This window comes from Eubalaena glacialis, chromosome 10, assembly GCF_028564815.1.
Source record: "Eubalaena glacialis isolate mEubGla1 chromosome 10, mEubGla1.1.hap2.+ XY, whole genome shotgun sequence".
Classification (NCBI taxonomy): Eukaryota; Metazoa; Chordata; class Mammalia; order Artiodactyla; family Balaenidae; genus Eubalaena; species Eubalaena glacialis.
The window spans coordinates 85,248,880-85,274,529 of NC_083725.1; the positions used below are offsets into that span (position 1 = coordinate 85,248,880).

Below are 25,650 nucleotides of genomic sequence, written 5' to 3' on the forward strand. Positions count from 1 at the left end.
TACTTCAAAGTAATTATGGAAGATTCTCACCAAATTACAAGCGTGATCAAACTATCCCAGAAATTTACTGTATATTTTTCTTTCATTCTGTTTCCTTCTGTCATCATCACTGTTGTTCGTAATTACCACTCATTCTTTCTCTCAGTCTAAGTGACTTTTATAACTAAAATTTTTCTGACTGTGGTGTGTGGTGTAAGTCAGTGAAATTTTATTTATTTCATTGTGACCTTGCCTTTGCAGATTAACCCAGCTCCCATAGATAACTGATTTCAATGCTTATTTTTCTCCTTAGCATTCCCTTTGCCCCTGACTAGAGATATGTATGGAACAAAAGGAACATTTATTCTGTGGTCAGGCCTTCAAACCTATCTGATCTTTTTCAAGCACATGTCAAGTTGTGCTGCAGTTATTTATTACCATTGCCTATTAGTCATCATTTTCAATTTCCTGTGGTGGTTGTTTATTCTTGTATTTGAATGACTTCCACAGACAGAGTGTAAGTTTATTGAAATTAACATTTAAAACACCTAGAGATAGGCTGTCAAAGTGATGGTAACAAGGAGGTGAAACTATAATTGAAAAACAGTTGTATGTTTATATTCTGCAGCAAAATGAATAGTTTTGTCCCCAAATCAGCTGACATATTTGATTGTTTATAATGGCCTTGCAGAAATAAAAACACTGATCATAGTTCCACTAGTTTATATGACTGTGTTTCAAGTTTAAGGTTTTTTCCTCTTTTTTTCTAATATCTATTTTAATTATCAAGGATCATTTATACAGGGGGGGAGAAAAAAAGGAAGCCCTTTCCCTAACGTGGCATTTTAGGCCTTGCTTGTGTTTGAGAGTAAATACCATTTTAAACCCAGAAAATCCCTTTGGTTTTTCAGAGCAAGCATCTTCCACTTTCTCAGTTAAGTGAATGCTACCTCTCTGATGAGTACATTATCTGCATGTAATTTTAAATTCCAGCTGAATTTCTTTCTGACTTCTCCTCACGCTTCTGATTAATGTTTGCTATGGAACTGATTTTAATACTACCTTCAACCAAACATCATTAGGAGGGTAAATCTGCATGAGGAGTTGGATATACTGTAATGCACTTCAGAGGGAACTATAAAATAGCTGTCTTTCATTTTTATTTTTCTTTCTTCTTTTATTTATTTGTCTTCAGGCTTATAAACTGTTTTTTGGTTACCCCCAAACTACTCAATATTTCACTGTAGTTTTGGATATCTGGGCAAGGGTTAATTTCTTTTTTGATTTTTAACTAAATTTCATAGATAGTTGGATTTGGGGATTGGAAGACAGTTCTAAAATATCTTTGTATTCTCAAATCTTTTTATCTTTATTTTTTAATTTTGTTGTAAACTTGTGTATCAGCTTCTTCTCTTTGTTAAGACCTATATTCTGTAATTATAATTCTGCAGTGTTCTACTATATTAACATTACCAGTCTGTTTTTTATCAGAGTTAAATATATGACATATCACTTAGTGTATTTTATATATATTTCAGACTCAGGTCACATTTTCTGATAATGTTGTAAGAGCTTTTTTTAAACCCGAATTTGTTGTTTCCACAAAAGGTTTTATTAGCTAACTAGGGTTTTTTTTCCCCTCCACTTTCTTTTTTGGTAACAGAGTATAAGAAATACATAAAAACATATGTATAACTTAAAGAATAGTTATAAGGTAACTGTCTCCCCATGAAACCCACTTACTAAAATCTTTAAAAATCTTCTTAATGTTTTCATATAGTTTCAATAGTTTTTATTACTGTTACTATTCTGTTTACACCTTTTCTCCTCTACCTACTACTTTCCCTTAATTTGCTTTTGCTAATCTCTTCTTTGAGAAGAAAAATAGTTATTGAAAATGTTCTTTTTGTAGAATTACTAGTTGGGGAAAACTTGTCATTCTTCTTCTTCAAATTCATTTAGTTCCTACTATATATTAGACACTGCCCTAACCCTTGGGGTGCAGAGATGAGTGATTTTTGAGTCATTAAGGGAAATGTACAAAGGTAATAGTTGAATTGAATGCCTGTCTATGCAATACTATAGATTATTTAACTCAAGTATTATTAAAAATAACTTATTATCACAGAAGTTCATATTTATGGGAAATGTAAATTATAGATAAGCATAAAGAATATGAATATTCCAAATCTATCATCCACTTTCAATAGCTTGATGAAATCTTTCCATATAGATGTATATATTCACATTTGTGTAACACAGAATAAGTGCCCATAATAAATATATATTATTCTTTTCACCTAATAGTATATCACAACTATTTTTCGAAATCAGTAAATATTTGTCTACAGGATTACTTTTGATGGCCAAATGGTATTCTATTATTTGTAGATTTTATGCTTTATTAACTGATCACCTGTTGTTGAAAATGTGGGCTAAAATTGACATGTTTAAATCTTTGCAAGCATACTTAATTTTTGGAAGTTTTTAATTACTGGATCAATGAGTATGTACATTATATAAAATCTTAGTTGTGTGCATGAAAACAGAAAAGTGCACAAATTGTAAGTATAGTTTGGTAAAATTGCACAAAGTGATTACCCCGCCATATACCCAGCATTCAACTTAAGAAACAGAGTATTACCAGCAACCCAGGAGCCTATCATGTAACCCCTTCCAGTTTCTACCCATATTGCAAGGATAACTACTATTCTGATTTGTAACACTAAATTAGTTTTGCTATCTTTGAATTTCCTGTATATAAATTGAATCATATCGTGTGTACTATTTTGTGTCTGACTTCTTTTTAATACAAATGTTTTATCTTTTAATATGTATTACTTAATTCCCCTCGAAAGGTTATTTCAGTTTACTTTCCCAGCATGAATGCTCCATTCCTCACTAATTGTAGATATTATCATTTAAAAAATCCTTTCCTCAACATGATCAAGGAAAATTGTATCATGTTGTCTTAATTTACTTATTTTTTTCTAAGTAGGTGAAACAATTTCTTTAACATGTTTATTAATCATTTGATTTTTCTTTTGTAAATTTCCTGCTTTTCTTTTGTTAGTTTCTTTTGACATATTGCTTCCTTATTAATTTGTAGTAGCTTAATGTACAAAGGACAGTGACCCTTTGTTACCTATATTGTAAATACTCTCAGATCTGTTATTCATCTTTTACTTTTGTTACTAAAATTTAAATTTTTCTTTATTAAGTTTCTGCCTTGCGTATGATACTTAAAAATAAACCTTCTTTATTTCCAGATTTTATAAACACTTGTATATACTGGTGGAATTTCATTCTTCCTCCCTCCTACCCCTCTACCCCCTGCACTGATCTTTGTGCATACATGTGCATACATTGAAAACCCCACCAGATGATGTTATAATTTTTGCATTAAAAAATCATAGGTATCTTAAAGGAATTCAGAGGGGAAACGTAGTGTTTTATATTTACCCAACTATTTATCGTTCTTCTCTCATTTTTGATGTTTCAGGTTTCCTTCCAGTATTATTGCCCATCAGCCTGAAGAACTTCCTTTAAAATGTCTTCTAAAAAGCCTGTTGGCAATGGATTCTTTTAATATTCCTTCACTTGAAAATTCGTTTATTTTATCTTCATTGCTAAAGGATGTTTTTCCTGGATATAGAATTTTGAAAGGTTTTTTTGTTTTGTTTTTGTTTGTTTGTTTTGTTCCAATATCTTTTTCTTTTCCATCTGGACCTCCTATTACATGTATGTTAGCTCCACAGGTCCCTGAGGCTCTGGGCATTTTATTTCAATCTTTTCCCCTTGTTTTTTAAAATTAGATAATTTCTGTTGATCTAACTTCAGATTCACTGACCTTGTCCCCCTCTATCATCTCCATTCTGCAATTCAGCAATTCAGCCCAGGAAGTTTTTTGTTTCAGTTATTGTGTTTTTCAGTTCTGAAATTTCCATTTGGTTCTCTTTTCATAGTTTCTATTTCTGTACTGAGAATTCCTATCTTTTGATTCATTTCAGTGTGTTTCTTTTACATCATTGCTATTAACTTATACCAGCATAGTTATTTGCTTTAAGTCTTTGTCTAATAGTACCAGCATCTGGGTCATCTCAGCATTGGCATCTGTTGATTGTCTTTTCTCTTGAAAGTTGGTTACATTTTCCTGGACTTTGTATGTTGAGTAATATTGGATTATATCCTGGATATTGTGGACTCTTAGTTGGGTTATAATCATCTGGACAGTGTTGATGTTCGTTGTTAACAGGCAGTCCATCCAAAGTCAAAATATGAGTTCTGTCAACAGTGCCTTGGCAGACAGTGGTTCACATCTCATTTCCATTCTCTAAGAGTTTGCTATACTGTTTTGGGTCTCTCCTGCACATACACAGTTTAGGGATTGGTCTGAGACTTATACAGGTTTTTCAGTTTGACAGAATTATATAGTATTTTGATTCTCTTTTGGTATCTAAAGTATAATGAACCTCAAGGTTAAATATTGAATTTGGTTTGGGCCCAATCCACATTAACCCTACGGATCAATAAAACTCCACATTCTTAACAAAAGCAGGAAAGTACAGTAATTAGCTTTATAGTGATTTTTCAGTAATCAGTTTCCAGTTTTTAAGACTTTATAAGCTTTATTTAATGCCAGTTTTAAAATAGATTAAGTCAAGCCTGTCCCACTAGTGAAAGAAAAAGGAATGGTATCATTTAAATTTTAAACAAAAATAAGTGAAAATTATTTATTTGTTTGAACATGTTAATTTGTTCTAGAGGCCTTTTTGTAAACTGTTAGAGTAAACCTGAGAGTTACGTTGGAGTTTCTTCTTTGGGTGTTTGCCTACACATACATTTAATTTGAATAGTCTTGTTTTTATTTTCAGGAAAAAAATACGTAATATTTTAAAATTTCATTTATCTCATCACAAAAATAATCATAGTACTTTGCTTTAAAATTGGATGAACAAGATGAGAAGAAATTAAATGAGCTGGCTTCATATAAAAGAGTATGTTTTAGTATTTATTGCTATGTTAGCAAACCACTCCAAAACTTAGCGCCTTGAAGTCAAAAATCATGTAGGTTTACTTGTCTGTGTTTCTGCAGTCTGGACTGGACTTACATACTAGTTCTGCTCCTAGGGTTTTTCATGCTGCTGCAGTTGTGTGGAGGCTTGACTCACATGGCAGCATCTCAGTGGAAGAGTCTGGATGGGCGAGGGGCCGCATGAGCCTCTCTCCATGTAGATTCTCACCTTTCAGTGGTCCACCACGGTCATTTCTCTAATTTAACACATACTGAGTATTTGATTAGCCTTGTTACCCTTATTATTATGTTGTTTCTGTGGGGAAAAGCCAAATTATATTACTTTATTTTTACTAATATCATGTTTTCCAGGAAAAATAGTGACCTGCCATAAGTTTAAGAGTGTCTGATATTGGAAATGGTTTCTTATTTGCCATGGCTTAAGACTGTATAATCAATTGTTATGTAATTCGTTTAATAATTATTTATATTCCTTTGTTTTTAAACAGGCATTTGCTGGCTACTTCGATATATATTTTGAGAAGAATTGCCACAACAAGGTAAGTATCACGAGTTGTCTCATAAGAATTAATTGTGTGAAATACATTGTATTTTATTTTTGTGCCCCAAGGTGTTTGATCATAAGCATTTTGCTATTGTAAGCAGTTGGAACTTGTATTTGATGTAGTAGATTAATGTACCGTGATATTAAAAATCTTGTACTTCATCAGGTACTTTTGAACTCTACCAATGCAGGTTGTGTTCTCTACGGGCCCCCAGAGTACCAAAACACACTGGAAACAAACAATATTCCTATTGGAAAAGCCATTTTCAGTTAAAGCAGGTAAGAAAGAAAAAGGGGAAAATGTCTTATCCATTCTGAAGTAAACAATATTCATTCATTCTACAACCACTTTTTCTATGCCCACTGTATTTGAAGCAATATGGCATACTAAGATAAGTTGTTCTTAGAGTTTACCATGTATATAAATTTTAGGTGGCATATCGTTTCATTAAAGAAGTAAGTTAAAGAAAACTTTTATTTAAATTTAATTTCTGCCAGTTAAAATATATGTGACATTATGTAGCTCTTATTTTGAGTACCACAAAATCAGAAAATTTTTCTTTAAGCAATAGCTAATACATATTAAGTAGCAAATATAAATAAAAGAAAATGTTCTCATTTCCCAAGTGACTAAAGAGAAATATCACCAATAGAAGTAAAGTATAAATTAAAGACAATGTCATTCAGTAGTTATTATATTCAAAATATATATATATTTTTTTTTTTTTAATTTACTTTTGGCTACGTTGGGTCTTTGTTGCCGCTCCGGGGCTTTCTCTAGTTGAGGTGAGCGGGGGTTGCTCTTCGTTGAGGTGTGCAGGCTTCTCATTGCGGTGGCTTCTCTTGTTGCAGAGCACAGGCTCTAGGGCGCGTGGGCTTCAGTAGTTATGGCACACAGGCTCAGCAGTTGTGGCTCACGGGCTCTAGAGCACAGGCTCAGTAGTTGTGGCACATGGGCTTAGCTGCTCTGTGGCATGTGGGATCTTCCCAGGCCAGGTCTCGAACCCGTGTCTCCTGCATTGGCAGGCGGATTCTTAACCACTGCGCCACCAGGGAAGTCCCCAAAATATATTTTTATTTGTCTAGAATGCTCTCCACTGTGTCCACCTCCTCAAATCTTACATAGTGTTTGAAGACTGATCCAATTCTACATTCATCTCATTGATTGTTCACTTACACAAGCACCTATAGTTCTTACATACCTACACATTTAACTCCAAAAGTTAGAATTTGATTAGGAATTTTTTTTTAACTGCTTATTACGTGTAAGTCTTCTTGTCCCATCTTCACTGAAAGTCTTCTGACTGTAGGAAAACTGAATGTAGAACAGACTTCATTGTAAAGATATTCAACATCAAATTATTTGTGTGTCTCTCAAAAGCAACACTGAGCAAAAATTTGCAGAATGACTCCTACAGTATATGATTTATATGAAGTTTAAAAACATGTAAAACAGCTGTATGTACACACACACATAGCAAAAGTAAGAAGCAACACTTAAGAATGGTAACCACTGAATCATGGTAGTGGTTCCCTTTAGGGAAGGATGGAAGTAGGATCAGGGAAGGCTACAAAGGGGGTTTAGTGCCATGTATCTGAACTATTTCTTTTAAAAACTGAAGGAACTGTGGCAGAATGTTAAGATTTGACAAAGCTGAGTAGAGGTCATTAAATCATTCTCTTTGTGTTTAAAATATTTCATAAAATTCTAATGTGGTTTTGATTTCACTGTTGAGGCATAAAGGAATTTAGTAGATGCAAATAAACACTGTTAGAGTAAAGCAGCACCTTGTCATTTTTTCACTTTGAGGTTGCAGTGCTATGGAAATAAAACCTTGATGGCGTCATTTTCTCTTTCTCTAGAAAGCTAGAGCACAGCAAAACTGAAATGAAGCCAACACATCCTCATTTCTGTTTCTTTGTTTTGTTTTTTGTTTAGCTCTGGTATTTGGATTGATTTTGGGAAAATTGAAAATACTGCTTTTTTTCCTCACTGTAACCATTTTGTTGTCTTAATGCTAAAATTCTAAAGGCAATACTAATTCTTTCATGTTTTAATCTTGAGGGGGATTTAAGATAGCATTAGAATTTTCTCCTACCTAATTACAACAAAGTATTACTTGATGCCTAGTGAAATTTTGAAATCCTAAATATTCTTTACCCAGTAATCCTTAGAGTAATTGATTCAGCTTTTTCAGAATACTGTGAAGAAGGTATATGATCCTAATGTTGCCCTCTGGCACCATCTACATTCTCTATTTCTTTCATTGCCATTGTGTGTACTCATATTTAAATGGTAAGGCCAATAGGCTCCCCTAAAATAGCACAGCCTGCGGAGAGTTTGAAAGGGGAATTTCAAAGTAAGGAAAATGTGGTCATTCTCAGTTACAAGAATTTTTTTTTTAACCCTGCTATAGTAAGCCTTTGGTGGTAGTACTGATGAATAGAATCCAGAAGCTCTGGGGCAGAGTATTGGGGTACACACTAGTCAGAAAAAGAGCTCTGGAGATCTCCATAAGATATGCCCTTGAGTTTTAGATGAGTGCTAAGATGTGTGTATGTGGGATGAAATGCCTGAGGTCAGGCAAAGCAGTTGGAGTAGTTGTGAACCAAATATTTCCCAGCATTTACACAGGGCTGTGGGGTATTCAGATTTCAACAAGCTAGAGTAGGGCATCTTTCTGGACTCTATTCAGTGGAGATTCCAGAAGGACCATAGTAGCGGGAATAAACTATCCCTTGAGTAAAGGCAACTCTGAATGCTCCTTAACAAAGCTTAAAAACAAGTCTAAAGAGGAAAAACTGAACTGCATGTAACCTTAATAGCAACAAAGGAGAACAATAAAATCAGATGTTCAATGACATAAAATTCAAAATGGCCAGCATTCAATCAAACATTGAATGCAGGAAAATACCAGGCAGTAGAAACAAACCCAGAAATGATAGAATTAGCACACAAGCATGTTGAAACATATTATAACTACTTTTATATGAACATAGGAAAATATGAGAAGATATTTACAATCCAAATAGAACTTCTAGAGATGAAAATTACAACATCTGAAGTGAAAATGTCATTTGATGGAGTTAACGGCAGGAAAGATCAGAGAACGTAAAGATACAGCAATAAAATGTATCCAAAAAGAAGCACAGAGAGGGGGAAAAAAGATTTTTTTTTTAAAATTAATGTATCCACAGTAACCTGTGGGAAAATATGCAGCATTCAACCTTAAATATAATAGTAGAAGTCCATGGAAGAAGCAGGGGCAGAAAACATAATGGATAAAATTTTCTTATATTTGATAAAAACTATAACTCACAGATTGAAGAAATTGAGTGAACTCCAAGAAATTGAGTGAACTCCAAGAAGGATCAACACAAAGAAAACAACCTCAAGATACATCATAAACAAATTGCTGATATGCAGTGGTAATTTAAAAAAAAAAAAAAAACTTTAACCAGAGAAAAAGAAAACATAGAGAGAGGAGCAGACCAACAATACAAAATATATTAAAGTAAGCTCTTCAAGTGGAAAGAAAATATCACCAAAATTTTCAATATTTAGAAAATTCCACTCTAAACAAAGGAGTGGAAAATGCCAGAAATGGTAAATGTGTGAGTATAAAGAAAAGCCTTTATTTTCTCACTTTTTAATTTCTTAAAAGATAATTGACTATTTAAAGCAAAAATAATAATGCATTGTGTGTTTTAAAACATATGGAGACATAAAATATATGGCAATGATTAAAAAAAGAAATTAATTAGAAAATGGAAATATATTGTAAAGTCCTTACACTTAGATGAAGCAATTTAATGGTGAACTGATGAATTAAGTATGTACATTGTAAACCCCAGAGCAACAGCTAAAAATTTTTAAATTAAACCACAAAATATAGCTAATAAGCTAGTAGTGGAGATAAAACAGAATCCTGAAAAGACTATTCAATTCAAGAGAATATAGGAACATAAACAGATGGACAAATAGAAAACAAAAGGTATGATGGTAGACTTAAATTCAAACATATTGATAATTATATTAAATATGAATGGTCTGTACATCCAGACGATGGAATTTCATTCAGTGCTAAAAAGAAATGAGTTATGAGCCCATGAAAAGACATGGAGGAATCTTAAACACATATTACTAAGTAAAAGAAGCCAATCTGAAAAGGCTATATACACTGTGTGATGTGTGATAATGACATTCTGGAAAAAGCAAAACTATGGAGATAATAAAAAGATCAGTGGTTGCCAGGGGCACGGGATACAAATAAGCAGAACACAGAGGGTTTTAGGGCAGTGAAGATACTCTTTATGATATTATAATATGGATATATGTCATTTACATGTGTCCAAACTTGTAGAATGTGTAACACCAAGAGTGAACCCTAAGGTAAACTACAGAATTTTGGTGATTATGATGTATCATCAATGTGGGTGCATCCTTGGTTTAAAAAAAAAAAAAAAAAAAGTACCATTCCAATGAGTGATGTTGATAGTCGGGGAGGCTGTGCATATGTGGGGGCCGGGGGATATGGGAAGTCTCTGTACCTTCCTCTCAGTTTTGTTGTAAACATAAACCTGCTTTAAAAAGTTAAGTCTTTTGGGCTTCCCTGGTGGCGCAGTGGTTGAGAATCTGCCTGCCAATGCAGGGGACACGGGTTCGAGCCCTGGTCTGGGAAGATCCCACATGCCGCGGAGCAACTGGGCCCGTGAGCCGCAATTACTGAGCCTGCGCGTCTGGAGCCTGTGCTCCGCAACAAGAGAGGCTGCGATAGTGAGAGGCCCGCACACCGCGATGAAGAGTGGCCCCTGCTTGCCACAACTAGAGAAAGCCCTCGCACAGAAACGAAGACCCAACACAGCCATAAATAAATAAAAATAAATACATTAAAAAAAAAAAAGTTTAAGTCTTTTAAAAAATGTTAATAGTCTAAACATGCCAATTAAAAGGCAGAAATAAACTGAATAAAAGCAAGAACTAACTAAATGCTGTTTACAGGAAATACAATTAATATAAAGACAGTAATTCCGGTTCCCAGTGATGTAAGTGCATTCATCCTATCTGTCTCACTGAATGCAGCTTTAAAACCAGAATGCTTGGAACAGCTCTTTGAGATCTCTGAAAAGTACATAATAGCAGATAAGTTGGAGAAGATGACCAGAATTCGAAGTACCACTGAACTGGTGGTAAATTTGTGATTAGTTTTCCTTCAGTATCCCCTAGCCTGGACTCCAGACAGCCTGAAACTCAGAAGAGGGCCTCAGCACAGACAGGAAGAGCTCCCAAAGGAGCCCTCTGATTCTAGCTTGAGGAGTCGGGAAAGGGTCTCCTAATGCTTAGAGAGAGTGGGGGGAAATCCCCATTTTTCTTTTCTGTGTTTCTTCTCTGTGCTCCCATATCGCAGCCCCCAAGTAATCCTACAGTGGTGGCAGCAGTAACAGTGGCAGCAGTGGGGACCTGCAGACCCATAGGTAAATGAGTGGGTGTGGCTGTGTTCCAATTAAATTTTATTTACAAAATCAGCAGCCAGACTCAAAAGCCTTCCATAAAACAAATCTCCAGGCACAGATTGCTTCATTGCAAATTCTCCCAACGACTTAAAGGGAGAAATAACACCAGTTCTACATAGTCTCTTCCAGAAAATAGAAGAGAGCTAATTTTATGAGGGCAGTATTATCTTGATACCAAAAATTAGACAAAGGTAGTACAAGAAAATTAAACTGCAGACCAGTGTCCCTCATGAATATAGATGTAGAAATCCTCAACAAAATAGTAGCAAATTGAATCCAGCATACATGTATAAGAAGAAAACACACCATGACCAAGTGGGTTTTATTCCAGGAATGCAAGGCTAATTCAATATTTTAAAATCTTGTAATGCAGTCCACCATGCTAACAGTCTAAAGAAGAAAAGCCACATGATCATATCAGTGGATGCAGAAAAAACATTTAACAAAATTCAATATCCATTCATGACAAGTACAGCAAACTAGAAATAAAAGAGAACTTCCTCAACCTGACAAAAGGCATCCATACAGTCTGTAGCTAGCATCATACTGAATAGAGAAGGACTAAATGCTTTCTCCCTAAATTTGAGATAAGGCAAGGATGTCCACTCTCACCACTCCTACACTCTTATATTGGAAGTCTTAGCCAGTGCAATAAGAAATGAAAAAGAATTAAAAGCCACTGGAAAGGAAGAAATAAAGCTGTTGTTATTTATAAATAATGTGTACATAGAAAATTCTAAGAAATCTACCAAAAAAACTACAGAACTAGTAAGTGACTTTAGCAAGGTAGAAATTGACAGGCTGATTCTAAAATTTATATGCAAATGCAGAACACCTAGAGTAGCCAAACAATTTTAAGAACCATATTGGAATTCTTATACTATGTGAATTCTAAACTTACTTAAAAATTACATTAACCAAGGCAGTATAATATTGGCATATAAAAAGTAGATACATAGATTAATATAACAATAGGAAATCCAGAGTCTCAGTTTTGTATAGTCAATTAAATTTTTCCAAAGGGCCAATGTAAATTCAATGGGAAAAGGATAGTCTTTTCAAAAAATGGTGTTAGAATGACTGAATATTCATAAAGGAAAATAATGAATCTCAGTTCTTATCTGACACCAAATATATAAAAACCAACTTTGAATGGATGATAGACCTAAATATAAAAGCTTGAAACTGTAAAACTTCTAGACGATAACATAAGAGAGAATCTTGAGACTTGAGGTAGGCAAAAGTTTATGAGAGTGAGATATTACTAAAACTCATTGAACTGCACATTTTACATGTTACAGTTCTATTGTATATAAATTACACCTTAATAAAGGTAATTTTTAAAAAACCCACACTGGACCGTCAGGATATCCAGGATAAAATCCAGATTCCTTACCTTGGCCCTTTACAGTCTGACCATTTTTCATCACTTCCAACCCCACCCTGTCACAACCCCACATAAGCCCATCATATGCTCCAGCTCTACTGCTCATTTTTTAGCTAACTTTCCTGTCTTTTCTTCCTTGCTTTTGTCTAAGATATTCTTCTACCTAGGAAATTGTTTTGACCTCTTTCACTTGATGAATTCCACTTTTCCCTTTATGACCCATCTTATTTCTGTAAATCTTTCCTCATTGTCCTTAGAAGGTTAACTGCTTTGTTCTTTGTTCTCCCAGATCAATTCATGCATACATCTGTGTTAGAACATACCAGTGTGCTGTGGTAAAGGGTTCTAATAGAAGATGAGTTAATTTGCCTCTATCACTTCTTTTTTATCTGATGTAGTATTTGGCATATTAGAAATATCCTGCTGAACGAATGAATAAGTACAGTAATATGCGTTGTCATTTAAATTAATTTCCTCTCATCACTGTGGGTGACACATGGCAAGGGCATTTATCTAGCTGCTGTATTTGGTTGCCCCATTTTGTCAGCTCTGATGTTCTCAGAAGTTTCGGCATGGCTGAAGAGAGTTCTCTGTTGAGTTAAAAAGTAGTTTTTGAAAGGTCATGAAGAATCTAGTGGCAAGATGGGAATAAAGACACAGACCTACTAGAGAATGGACTTGTGGATATGGGGAGGGGGAGGGGTGAGATGTGACAGGGTGAGAGAGTGTCATGGACATATATACACTACCAAATGTAAAATAGATAGCTAGTGGGAAGCAGCCGCATAGCACAGGGAGATCAGCTCTGTGCTTTGTGACCACCTAGAGGGGTGGGGTAGGGAGGGTGGGAGGGAGGGAGATGCAAGAGGGAAGAGATATGGGAACATATGTATATGTATAACTGATTCACTTTGTTATAAAGCAGAAGCTAACACACCATTGTAAAGCAATTATACTTCAATAAAGATGTTTTAAAAAAAAAAAAAAAAAGTAGTTTTTGACTCTGTATGGCATAAAATTTTTAGATAAAATTAAATAAAGCCAAGAGTCTAATCAGGACAATTTGCTGTGTATGTACTGCTTATTTTACTGTCCAGAAAGTAATGTGACAAGATTTTTTTAACAAATAAAATATTGTATACATAGCTGTACAGTTATTCTGCCTAGTGTGTGTGTGTGTGTGTGTGTGTTAATATCTTCAGTAATGATAAATATTTTTTTCAGAATGGTAAATCCACCGTTGGGGGTAGACTGGATTTTTGGAAAGCAAGAAAAGACAGTGTGAATAGGGAATTTCTCAGACTAAGAATTTTACATTTGGCCAAAAGCACAAGGGAACTATAAAATGATGAGCCTAGTTTGTTTTTGCTTCGTTTTGGGTTTTTGTTGTTATTGTTGTTGTTATTTTCACAGCCTAGTTCTAACAATAGTTCCAAAAGAAGTACTCTACGACATTTGAGAACTTCCTGCATTGTGGGAGTTAGAGACCAGACTTCCAGGATGAATACTTTTAAAGGATTTAAAGAACACTTACTTTAAATTCAGGGTTTTTTCTTTTCTTTTCCTTTAAAAATAATGTACAATTTTATTGTAAAAACTTATGTGGCAGTATTTATTTTAAAAATTCAGATCTTTTTCTTGTGATTTGGCTTTGAAAAATATTATTAAAATCAGGCTGTTTAGTTCTCTTTATATATTATTAGTAAGGTCTTAGGTGATGGAGAATCCATTTCTTTTTTTTTTTTCTTTCACTTTTTAACTCTAAGCTTTAATAGTGATAATAATGATTTTTTATTTATCCCCCTTGTGGGGAAATGAAATTTTATTGCTCTGGAAGAAACTAATTTTAAAAAACAACCAGGACAGAATTGAAATGAAATCAATTTTGTTCTTGATTGAACTGCAGCGCTGCTTTGTGGTATACTAATATACGGTATAGCCGTCTGCCAGTGATAAAAACAAAGTGATATAGCTCAGTTCCATAGAGAGTGTCCTTTGCAGCTCTCACCACAGTATACACACTTAACAGCATCAGTCATTTTATATCTATTTGACACTGATTAATTACTCTGATATATTCTGGTATTATAGCCACTGCCTTGGCACTTTAGTCGGGCTTGAACAATTGAAGTGAGTGCAGCAGTGTGAACTATGTATTTATTACTGTGACCCTTCGTGCTATTTAATTAACTTAAATAAGTGCTGTTTGCACCCCCTTTTTGAAATTAAGGTTATTACAGAAATAGTTATTTTACTGGTATTTCATTTTAAGACATGAAAATTACAGCATCAGCTTATAAGACAATGTTATAGCTTTTTAAAAAAAAATAAATTTATTTATTTATTTATTTTTGTCTGCGTTGGGTCTTCGTTGCTGTGCGCGGGCTTTCTCTATTTGCGGCGAGCAGGGGCTACTCTTTGTTGGGGTGCGCGGGCTTCTCATTGTGGTGGCTTCTCTTGTTGCGGAGCACGGACTCTAGGCACGTGGGCTTCAGTAGTTGTGATTCGCGGGCTCTAGAGCGCAGGCTCAGTCGTTGTGGCGCACGGGCTTAGTTGCTCTGCGGCATGTGGGATCTTCCCGGACCAGGGATCGAATCTGTGTCCCCTGCATTGGCAGGCGGATTCCCAACCACTGCGCCACCAGGGAAGTCCCTTAATGTTATAACTTTTTAATTATTCAGATATTTTAATTTAATATTGGTGCTTAAAATTTTTTCTTTTGTGAAAATTTAACAAAATTATCCACTGCCAGTTCATCTTGAGTTGGGCTATATTTTAAATTAAGGTGTACATAGACTACTTAAATATATTCTTTAAACTTGAAATGCAGAATTAGTTAACCTGCTTTATAGGCACCAGGGAACATTTCCATTTTGACCCTACACTAAGGATTGAATAGGACAGTTACAAACTAGCCAACTTAACATTTTTTTTAACATGTCTAAAGCAACTTAAAGATCAGCAACCATTAGGGCACATGCACTAAAAAGAAATATTTGCAACAGAACCTCATATACATCAACAAGAAAATCACTAAAGGTAAATGCTCAGAGGATTTCTTTTTAGATGGTGGTTAAACATTTGAAATATTAATAATACCCATCACTACTGATAATCACTGAATTGCAAATCAAAGCAGTCAGATTCTGGTTGTTGTTTATCTAAATAACAAAAATGTTTTTATCGTTTTCTTTCATTCTTTTTCTGTTGTTGCTTGGTTTCTCATAATGCCCAATATTGATGAAGATGGCAGGAATGTAAAACTGGAACACACTTTATGCGTTTTTTTAAAAAGTATTGCACTTCTCATAAGCCATCCTAAGGAATCGAGTGAAAATTTACTTTTTTAAAAAATCTTTGCTATTCTAAGAAGTGAAACTAACATTGTTGTAATTTGCTTTTCTTTAAAGTGTCTTGCTTTATAGAATTTTTTCATTTTTGTATAAACAAATCTTCAACCTTTTCCTTTTGGTTTCTGACTTTGGTTCCATACTAAAAAATTTTGTATTACTATATTTACACATTTCTCTTGACTCCTTTCCTCAGTGGGTTAAAATGCCCCGCTTACCATGTACTGAATCTCCATAATGGATCTTTTGGTTTCTCTACTATATTCTATTTATCTATGAATTTATTCCTAAGCCACCACATTTTAAAAACAGCTTTATTTTATATCTACATACAGTAAAAATGCACACATTTTAGGGCTTCCCTGGTGGCGCAGTGGTTAAGAATCCGCTTGCCAATGCAGGGGACACGGGTTCGAGCCCTGGTCCGGGAAATTCCCACATGCCACGGAGCAACTAAGCCCGTGTGCCACAACTACTGAGCTGCGCTCTAGAGCCCGCGAGCCACAACTACTGAAGCCCGCGTGCCTAGAGCCCGTGCTCTGCAACAAGAGAAGCCAACGCAATGAGAGGCCCATGCACCGCAACGAAGAGTAGCCCCCTCTCGCCGCAACTAAAGAAAGCCCACGTGGCAACGAAGACCCAATGCAGCGCCCCCCAAAAAAAGTCCTCCTTCTAGAACTTGCAATCTCTTTAAAAAAAAAAAAATTCACACATTTTAATTGTACAGTTTAATGAATTTTGACAAATGTATACCCCACCCTAGTTAAGATATAGAATATTTATGTCACTCTAAAAAGTTCCCTTGTTGATCCCCTCTGCAGGCAGTCATCCCCACTAGAGTTGGTCATCCCCAGCTTCAATTTCCAGACCAGGAGAACCACTGATCTGCTCTCTATCACTGTGTATTAGTATTACTAATAGTTAAGGCATTAGTATTCTTTTAGAATTTTATATCAAAGTTACTATACAGAATATACTCCAGTTTCTTTGCTTTTAGCATATTTTAAAAATTCATCTGTGTATCAGTAGTTTGTTCCTTTTTATTGCCAAGTAGTATTCCTTTGTATGGACTTACTGTAATTTACATATGCATCCACTTGCTGCTAGACTTTTGGATTGTTTTCAGTTAGGTGCCATTATGGATAAAATGGCTATGGACATTCATGTAAAAGTTTTTGTGTGGGCATATGTTTTCATTTCTCCCGGGCAGGTACCTAGGAGTGGGATTATTGGGTCTTATGGTAAATATATATTTAACTTTATAAGAAACTGGCATACATTTTCACAGTGACTGTGCTTATTCAACATTCCTACCACTGTTGAGGGTTCATTTGCTCCACATCTTTGTCAACACTTATATAAAAGGGCAAGTCATTTTAGTTTAAGTCATTCTATTACATGTGTATGTAGTGACAGCTGTGTTTTTAATTTGCATTTGCCTTATGACTAATGATGTTGAGCGTCTTCTCATAGGTTTATTGGTCATTTGTACATCTTTTTTTTTTTTTTAATAAATTTTTATTTATTTATTTTTGGCTGCGTTTGGTCTTCGTTGCTATACACAGGCTTTCTCTAGTTGCGGCGAGTGGGGACTACTCTTTGTTGTGGTGCGTGGGCTTCTCATTGCGGTGGCTTCTCCTGCTGTGGAGCACAGGCTCTAGGCGCGTGGGCTTCGGTAGTTGCGCATCACGGGCTCTAGAGCGCAGGCTCAGTAGTTGCGGTACACGGGCCTAGTTGCTCTGCGGCATGTGGGATCTTCCCTGACCAGGGCTCGAACCTGTGTCCCATGCATTGGCAGGCGGATTCTTTACCACTGTGCCACCAGGGAAGTCCCTGTACATCTTTTTTTGGTGAGGTTTCTTTTAAAATATTTTGCTCAATTTTTGATTGGGTTGTCATCTTATTGAGTTGTAAGGATCTTTATATGTATGCATACAAGTTCTTTGTCAGATGTATGTGGTGCTAATATTTTTATTCCAATTCCTAGTTTGTCTTTTCATTTTCTTAAGGTCTTTTGAAGTCTGTGCTTTTGTGTCCTAATTAAGAAATCTTTGCTATCTTAACATCAAAGTTTTTCCTATATGGTTGCTCTAAAAATTTTATAATTTTGTCAGTACATCTAGGCCTATAATCTATTTCATGTTGATTTGAAGAACATCTTTTCCCAAATGTGTATTAGGTTGTCTCATCATCATTTCTTGAAAAGACTATGCTTTTCTCATTTAATTATCCTGGCTCTTTTGTCAAAAATTAATTGACCATATATGCGTAAGTCTGTTTCTCAGCTTTATTTGTTCCATTAATCTGTGTCTGTTCTTATGCCAGTAAGACACCATCTTTGTAAGATGATATAAGTCCTACTTTATTCTTTTTCAAAATTGTTTTCACTATTCTAGATCCCTTAAATTCCATATAAATTTTAAAATCAACTTGTTAATTTCTGGCAAAAAAAAAAACCTACTAGGATTTTGATAGGGACTGTGTTGAATCCATAGATTGCTCTGGGGAGAACTGACATCTTATCCACAAGCAAAGAGTACTGACTCTCATCCACAAGCAAAATGTATCTCCCCATTTACTTAGATCATCTTTAGCAGTGTTTCATAGTTTGATGTAACTAAATGTTACATATATGTTGTTATATTTATCTCAAGTATTACATGCTTTTTCAGTGCTATTGTAAATGCTATTGTGGTTTTTTATTTCAATTTCTAATTCTTCATTGCTCACATGTAAAAATGCAATTAATTTTTTGTATTGATCTTATATCCTGAGATTGCTAATCCTTTCAATTCTAGTAGCTTTTTTTTTTTTTAATATTGCTTAAGGATTTTCTATTTGTTAAGACCATATGGTCTGCAAATAAAGACTGTTTTACTTTTTTTCCCCCAGTCTATATATTTTTTTCTTCCCCCACATCTTAATGCTGTGACTAGGACATCCAACAGAATACTAATTAGAGATGGTCAGGATGAGCATCCTTACCTCAGTCCCAGTCTTAGGAAGAAAGCATTCAGTCTTTCCCCATTAATAATGATGTTATCTATAGTTTCTCATAGATTTTCTTTATCGGGTTGAAGAAGATTCCTTCTATTCCTAGCTTGCTGAAAGTTGTTAGAAATTGATTTTGTCACAATTTTACTCCAATAAAAAAAAAGAAATTAATTTTGTCAGATGCTTTTTCTACATTTGTGTGAGACAATCATGATTTTTCTCTTTTGTTCAAAGGATTTTTTTTATTTCTTATGCAGCAGGTTCTTATTAGTTATCTATTTTATACATATTAGTGTATGTTCAAAGGATTTTTGAATCTTTTTTCATAAGGGATATTTACCTGTAGTTTTCTTCTAATAAATGTATCTTCTTTTACACTAATACGTATAAAATGGATAACTAATAAGAACCTGCTGTATAAAAAAATAAATAAAATTCTAAAATTCAAAACGAAAAAACATTTTATTATCAGGATAATGCTGCCCTCAAAAGATGAGTTATGGAGTATTCCCTCCTCTATTTTTTGTACATTTGGTATTACTTTTCCTTAAATATTTGATAGAATTCCCCAACGAAGACCTTTGGGTCTGTCTTCTTTGTTTTCTAATATAAGCATTTCAAGTTATCAGTTTTTCCTCTAAGCACTGTTTTAGCTATCATCCACCTGTTTTTACATGTTGTGTTTCATAATCATTCAAATCGAAATGCTGTCTAGTTTTCTTTTTGATTTTTATTTTGATTTATGGAATATTTAGAAGTCTGTTTAATTTCTAAATATTTTGGGATTTTTCAAGTATCTTTCTGTTACTGATTTTTAATTTCATTCAGTTTTGGTCAGAGAACATATTCTGTATGATGTCTATATGTTTAAATGTATTAAGATTTGTTTTATGAACCAGTATATGATCCATCTTGGTTCTATAGATGTCAGCCAGGTCAGGTTGGTTAATAATGTTCAAGTCTTCCATATTCTTTCTGATTTTCTGTCTAGTTGTTATTATTATCAACAAAGGAGAGGCGAACTTTGCAATGATGATTGATTGTGGTTATGTCTGTTTCTTCTTATGGTTCCGTCAGGTTTGCGTCATACATTTTGAAGCTCTGTAATTATATGCACACAGAAGTTTATGATGTCTCATTTATGAATTGAACAACTTATCAATTCGAAATGTCTTTGTTTATCTCTAGTTATTTTTTTTTCCTTTAGTCAACTTTGTGTGAAAGTAATATAGCCATTCCAGCCTCTTTTTGATTAATGTTTATGTAGACTATCCCTCTCCTTCCTATTACTTTTAACCTGTGACTTTATATTTCATTTTATCTCCTTCCTTGACTAATTAGCTATACTCTTGGATTTGTTTCTATAATGGTTGCTCTAGAGTTTCTAACATGCACCTGTAGCTTATCAGAGACTAACATCAAATGATATCATACCACTACATTTGTAGTTTTGACTCTTAAAACAATACTCTTCTGTTTACCCCCTCTGATCCTTTGTGCTATTGTTATAAAAACATTTCACTTCCCCAAATGTTTTAAACCCCACAATACAGTGTTACTATTTTTGCTTTAAACAGTCAATTATCTATTAAATAAATTTTTAAAAGGAAAAAACATCTTATATTTACCACGTACTTACTATTTTCTAGCACTGTTTATTCCTTTGTGTAGATCCAGGTTTCTTTTTGGTGTCATTTTCCTGCTGTCTGAAGAACTTCCTTTAACATTTCTTGTAGTGCAGGCCTCCTGGAAAAGAATTTCTTGCTTTTGTTTCTTTGAAAAAAGAATTTTTTTCTTATTTTTCATTTATTAAGGATTTTTGCTGGATATCGAATTTTTAACAGGTTTTCTTTCATCACTTCACATCACATCACTGGAAGATGTGTCCAGCTGATGAAAATTTTGAGATCACTCTTTTCTATCTTCCCTTATATGTAATATGTCTTTTTTTCTCTGAATATTTTACAGATTATTCTTTTTATCACTGGTTTTCAGGAAGTTAAGATGTGCCTTGATGTGTTTTTGTTATTGTTGTAACTTTTTTTTTTTCCTGCTTATAGGCCTTAATTTGCAGCTCTTTAAAAATCTAGACATTTTTAAATGGATGTCAAACACTGGAAGTGTTATTTTGCTGAATGTTTGGATTTTGGTTACTTTCTTTTAAAAAGTATGTGAAGTTTGCTTTGGCAGGCAATTAAGTTATTTAAAGATTACCTTGATCTTTACAAAAAATGTTTTAAAGCTTTGTTAGAGAGCAGTGGTGTGGCCTTTACTCTTTGGGTGGTGTAATGCTAAAGCGTAATCTGGTGTCTCTAGTGAATCATCATAAGTGTTCAACAGGTTCCTTCTATTGTGGCTGCTTGGAATTCAGACATCTCCCAGCCTGTGTGAGCTCTGGGAATTGTTCAGCTAATTGCTCCCTAGGAATTGTTCTTTGCTCAAAATCATGAAATTTTACCATACACATACAGAGATCAGTATTTAGTTAAAGTCTCAAGAGAACTCAGTGAAGATTTCTGGAACTCTTTCCCTGAAAATAACATTTGAAATTAATTGTATCTCTTTTTCCCCCCGTAATAGTAGTACATCTGTATTCTTAATTTCTGTTTTATGTCATATTGCATTGTGTAGAACATTCAAGAATAATGTTAAATAATATAGTGATAGTGGTATTTTTGCTGTGTTCTCACTTTAATCTAAATGCTGCTGTGTTTGCTTTTTATCATATTTGCTCTCAGATTTTGATAAATATTCTCTCAACAAAGAAAGTTACTCTTTATTCTTATGTAGATAAGAGACTTTTTCTATGACTAGATGAAGTTTATTAGTAAAGGCCCATTTATCATTATATGGTAATTTGAGCATGTGTATGTCCTAAAATCCTGCAGTTTCCATCCTAGAGAAACTCTTGTCTTATGGACACAACAGACATATATAACAGTAATCATAGCAGCATTATTTGTAATAAAAAAAAATGGAAATAATTTAATGGAAGAACAAATAAATAGCAGTCTATTAATACAGGATACACCTCTGTGAAGTGGAACTATTTTGAATAGGTAATGGTAACAAGAAATTAGAATCATGGTTACCGCTGGAGGTTGGAGAAGAGATGTGATTGGAGGGACATAGGATCATAATACGGGGTTTCAGTGGTTTGTGTAAAATTCCAGCCTGATGTTGGGTCTGTGGAGATCATTTCATTATTTTTATATCTCAAGTATACATTATCTGTCTTTTCATACATAAGAACTACTGTAGAGAAGCAACTAAATTAAGTAATTTACACTAAGACACATTGCTTATAAATAGGAAGGAATTAACAAGCCACTAATTTGTAAAATTCAAGGCTTGTTAACTTGTGTTGATAATTCAGTAACAGTAATTTAAACCTAATGACCAAGTTGGTAATTACTCTTTTCTGTCATATACTTATAAAACCAATAGCAGTTTATCGTAGAGCAGCTACTCATTTCCAATTTTAGTATCAATAAATGATAAGTTCAGGATATGACTGTTGGTATAAAATAACAATTTTTAAATGTTGGTAAAAAAATAGAAACAAGAAAATATTGCCTACATATTCAAAAATGGAAAATCTCTTAGATTTGTTGAAGATACTTATGACTTCTTCCCTAGGTTAATGTCTTAATGGTCAAGAAAACATGTATTATAGCTTATTAAAGTTATAGAATAAAAATTATTATATAAAATTTAATATTAGTAAAATTTTTATAAAGTAGCTAAATGTTTTTACAAATAATGTCATAGAGTAGTAAAATTTTGACTGTCTCATGTCCATTAAAGTGTATTTAAAACTATAATAATCAATTTTCAGGTAGAGATATGGGGGTACTAGAATGTAGTTGAAGAACATGGGCTCTGGAATCAAACTGCCCTGCTTAACATCCTGGTTCTTCTCTAACTGGCGGTGTGACCTTGGGCAAATTGCTTAGCCTTCCTGAACCTTGCTTCTCATCTGTAAAGTGAGGGAAACGAACTTAACCTCACAGAGATATTTTGTAATCATTAAGTGAGATAAATCACATAAAGGCTTTAGAATAGGGCTAGCACAAAATAAGTGTTAAATAAATATTATCGATTATTATTGTCTAATAATTAACCTGAACTTTCTACAAAGTTTGTAGAACTACCTCATAGGTAATCTTTGTCAGGCTATTGATGAGCTTGGCGTGTAATGTAGTTTTGTTTCATTTTCTTAGTAATATAGAGGAATAGGTCAGATACAGTAGCCAAAGAAAGCCAGATGTACATATTAACATACCACCTACACGTAAAATCACTGTTATATTAGGTTACATAGACTGCATCTTGGGCCACATCATTTTTTCCATTACTCTAATTCCTTAATTTTGTATTAAACTATATAAGCCTTGCCTTTTTTACAGGCTGTGTAGAATGTATCAGTAATGGAATCTTTATACTCTGAAGTATAACTATGAGGTGGTTGTGTTGTGTTTTACTGTGTTATTTCACTACCATATTGAAAAGCATTCAGATTCTTTATCCCTTAATGTGGGGGATCTGATTTGCAGGGTTTTTTAAAATAAGATATTGATTCAGTATTTTGATAGTTTTATATAGATTCCACAGTCATTTTATATGGCGCCTCACTGTATCCATCCAGATTTTCAAAGCTATACCTGATAGTATTTGCTGTGATTTTACTCTTATTAAAGCAAGGAATGGTGATCAGTTATAACTTAACAATCTCGTTTTTATTTTTAAATGGCTGTTGGTAAATAAATGAAAAAAACTTAAAATGAGAAGTATCTATAATCAGAAAAGCACATAGATATAATTCCATTTTGGAGTAAAACAAAATTTGGAGCATACAGGATAAGTTTTTAGAGAATCATTCTTTGCCTTGTATTTTTTGTGTTCACTCTTTTACCTGTGTAAGCTCTGTTTTACATTTATGATGTGAGTACCTTAAAGGCCAACAGCCTTGTCATGTGCCTCTATAAAATACACATTTAAGTTTTCGCAGCTGTAATTTTCATTTCCCCAAAATGCCATTCACCAAGGGCTCTCTATACGTGTTTTCTTTTCCTTAAAAGCTGCTCCATGTACACTCCTTAAGGTAACCTTGACTTTAGTCCTCAGATAATTCATCCATTAATTCTTGTGTAACTTTGCCTTTTACTGCCTTCCGACCATCCCCAATCCTCACCTCCAGCACACTTTAGACACATACCTGTTGTATAATTGTTAATGTAGCTATTTCTCTTCACCCCTGACCATGAACTCTTTGAGGACAGGGGCCATGTCTTTTTTTTTTTTTTATGCCCAGGACGCACCATAAGGGCTCCTATTGAGGAGTCCAGTAACACAGCCCCCAACCCTGCAGTGACCACTGTAGTTTTGCTTACTCTTTCACAAGCATTTGACACTTGTGCTGGGTAAGTTAGATCTGTTTTGTTCAAAAATTAAATGTAAAATTGCCCTAAAAAATTTTAAGTTAAAAAAAATTAGTTATACCTTTCACAACAAAAAAAGAGCAATACTAGGTCTACTGTGTTACTTTTCTGCTACACTGTATTCCTTGAATTCTGAAACACTTTTTGCCTTTCTTCTATAGGTGAAGCCTTGAAAGGAAAGATCACAGTGCACAGGAATAAGAAAGATCCACGGTCTCTCATTGTGACCCTCACATTGGATAATTCAACTCAAACTTATGGTCTCCAGTGAAAAGTCCACAAAAGCACAACTACTTTGCAGTTTTTGTTGTAGGGGAGGGGTGGGTAGGGAGGGGAGGGAGGGTTTTATGTGAGCACATGGATGATGGGTCCTTTCCTGAGCCTCCGCAGTAGAGAGAAGCATGGCAGGCATCTGATGATTCAGCTAAGGAGGGCACTGCCTAATCCTGGTGATCCACCGCCATAATCACATTCTTGGAAGTCTGGTCAGTGAGATTTAACCAAATGTAACCCCTACATTGAGTTTACCTGTATTGAAAGTCATTTAAATTGGCCTAAATTTGGAACAGAGATAGTCTTTTGTTGTTTTTAATAAGTTTCTTACTATAAATTTTAAACACTAGTAATTGATTAGTTATTTGGATGTTGTTTTATTAAACTAGTAACTGTACACAAGATATTACATATTTTATTGCAGATTTCCTTTCTGAGGAGTAGTTTTAATTGTATTTGCTAGAATATCAGGATATAATACATTAAAAGAGCAAGCATAAGGGACTAAAATATGGAAACGAGACCACACAAATTGTATTTGAAGACAGCTTAGTTGATTGCTATATAATTCTGTTCTCATTTTTTAGCTTCTTCTCTCTTTGCAAATATTCTTGAGTCATATAGTTTTCTAGTATTGCCCAGGAAATCTAGTTTCAATACATTTACCCTAGGTTTCATAAAAGTTTTTAAAGATTGGCATAAATATGTACTTATTTACTAATACTTTTTTCAAACTAGATTTATGTGCAAAGTTAAACATGTAACTGTTAATATACTTATATCACTCTATACAATTGTGTCATTTACAATTATTGACTCAGTTTGAAACGCAGAACAGAAAACATTCAATTAAATGTATACAACGACCATTAGCGTTATAAAGTGACATTTCAATATATTAAAGCCTTTTATAAAATCAGAAGCATTTAAAACAAGTCTTAACAAAGGAATCACTTTTAAGATAACGGAAATTTTAAGGAGAGGTGGGTCACATGCTTCTTTTCAGTTCACCAGCTGGTTCTTTTTCAAAACAAGACACACACAAGGCAGCATAGTTTAGTGTTGAGGAGCATGAGCTCTGGAGCCAGTTCAGGCCTTGGCTGCAGCTCTTACTTCCTGTGTAATCTTAGGTT

At 34.2% G+C, this 25,650-nt stretch overlaps 1 protein-coding gene across 2 annotated transcripts in view; it reads left to right on the plus strand.

Annotated features, from left to right (window-relative positions):
- The window catches only part of PRMT3 (protein arginine methyltransferase 3), a 138,237-nt gene extending 113,685 nt beyond the window's left edge, over positions 1–24,552 (plus strand). For both annotated transcript variants that reach the window (XM_061203143.1, XM_061203142.1), the window contains 3 exons: positions 5,503–5,553; positions 5,750–5,837; positions 24,406–24,552. In XM_061203143.1, the coding sequence (XP_061059126.1) occupies positions 5,503–5,553; positions 5,750–5,837; positions 24,406–24,515 (249 nt within the window). In that variant the 3' untranslated portion in view covers positions 24,516–24,552. The remainder of the gene's footprint in view (positions 1–5,502; positions 5,554–5,749; positions 5,838–24,405) is intronic.
- The last annotated feature ends 1,098 nt before the right edge of the window (positions 24,553–25,650 follow it).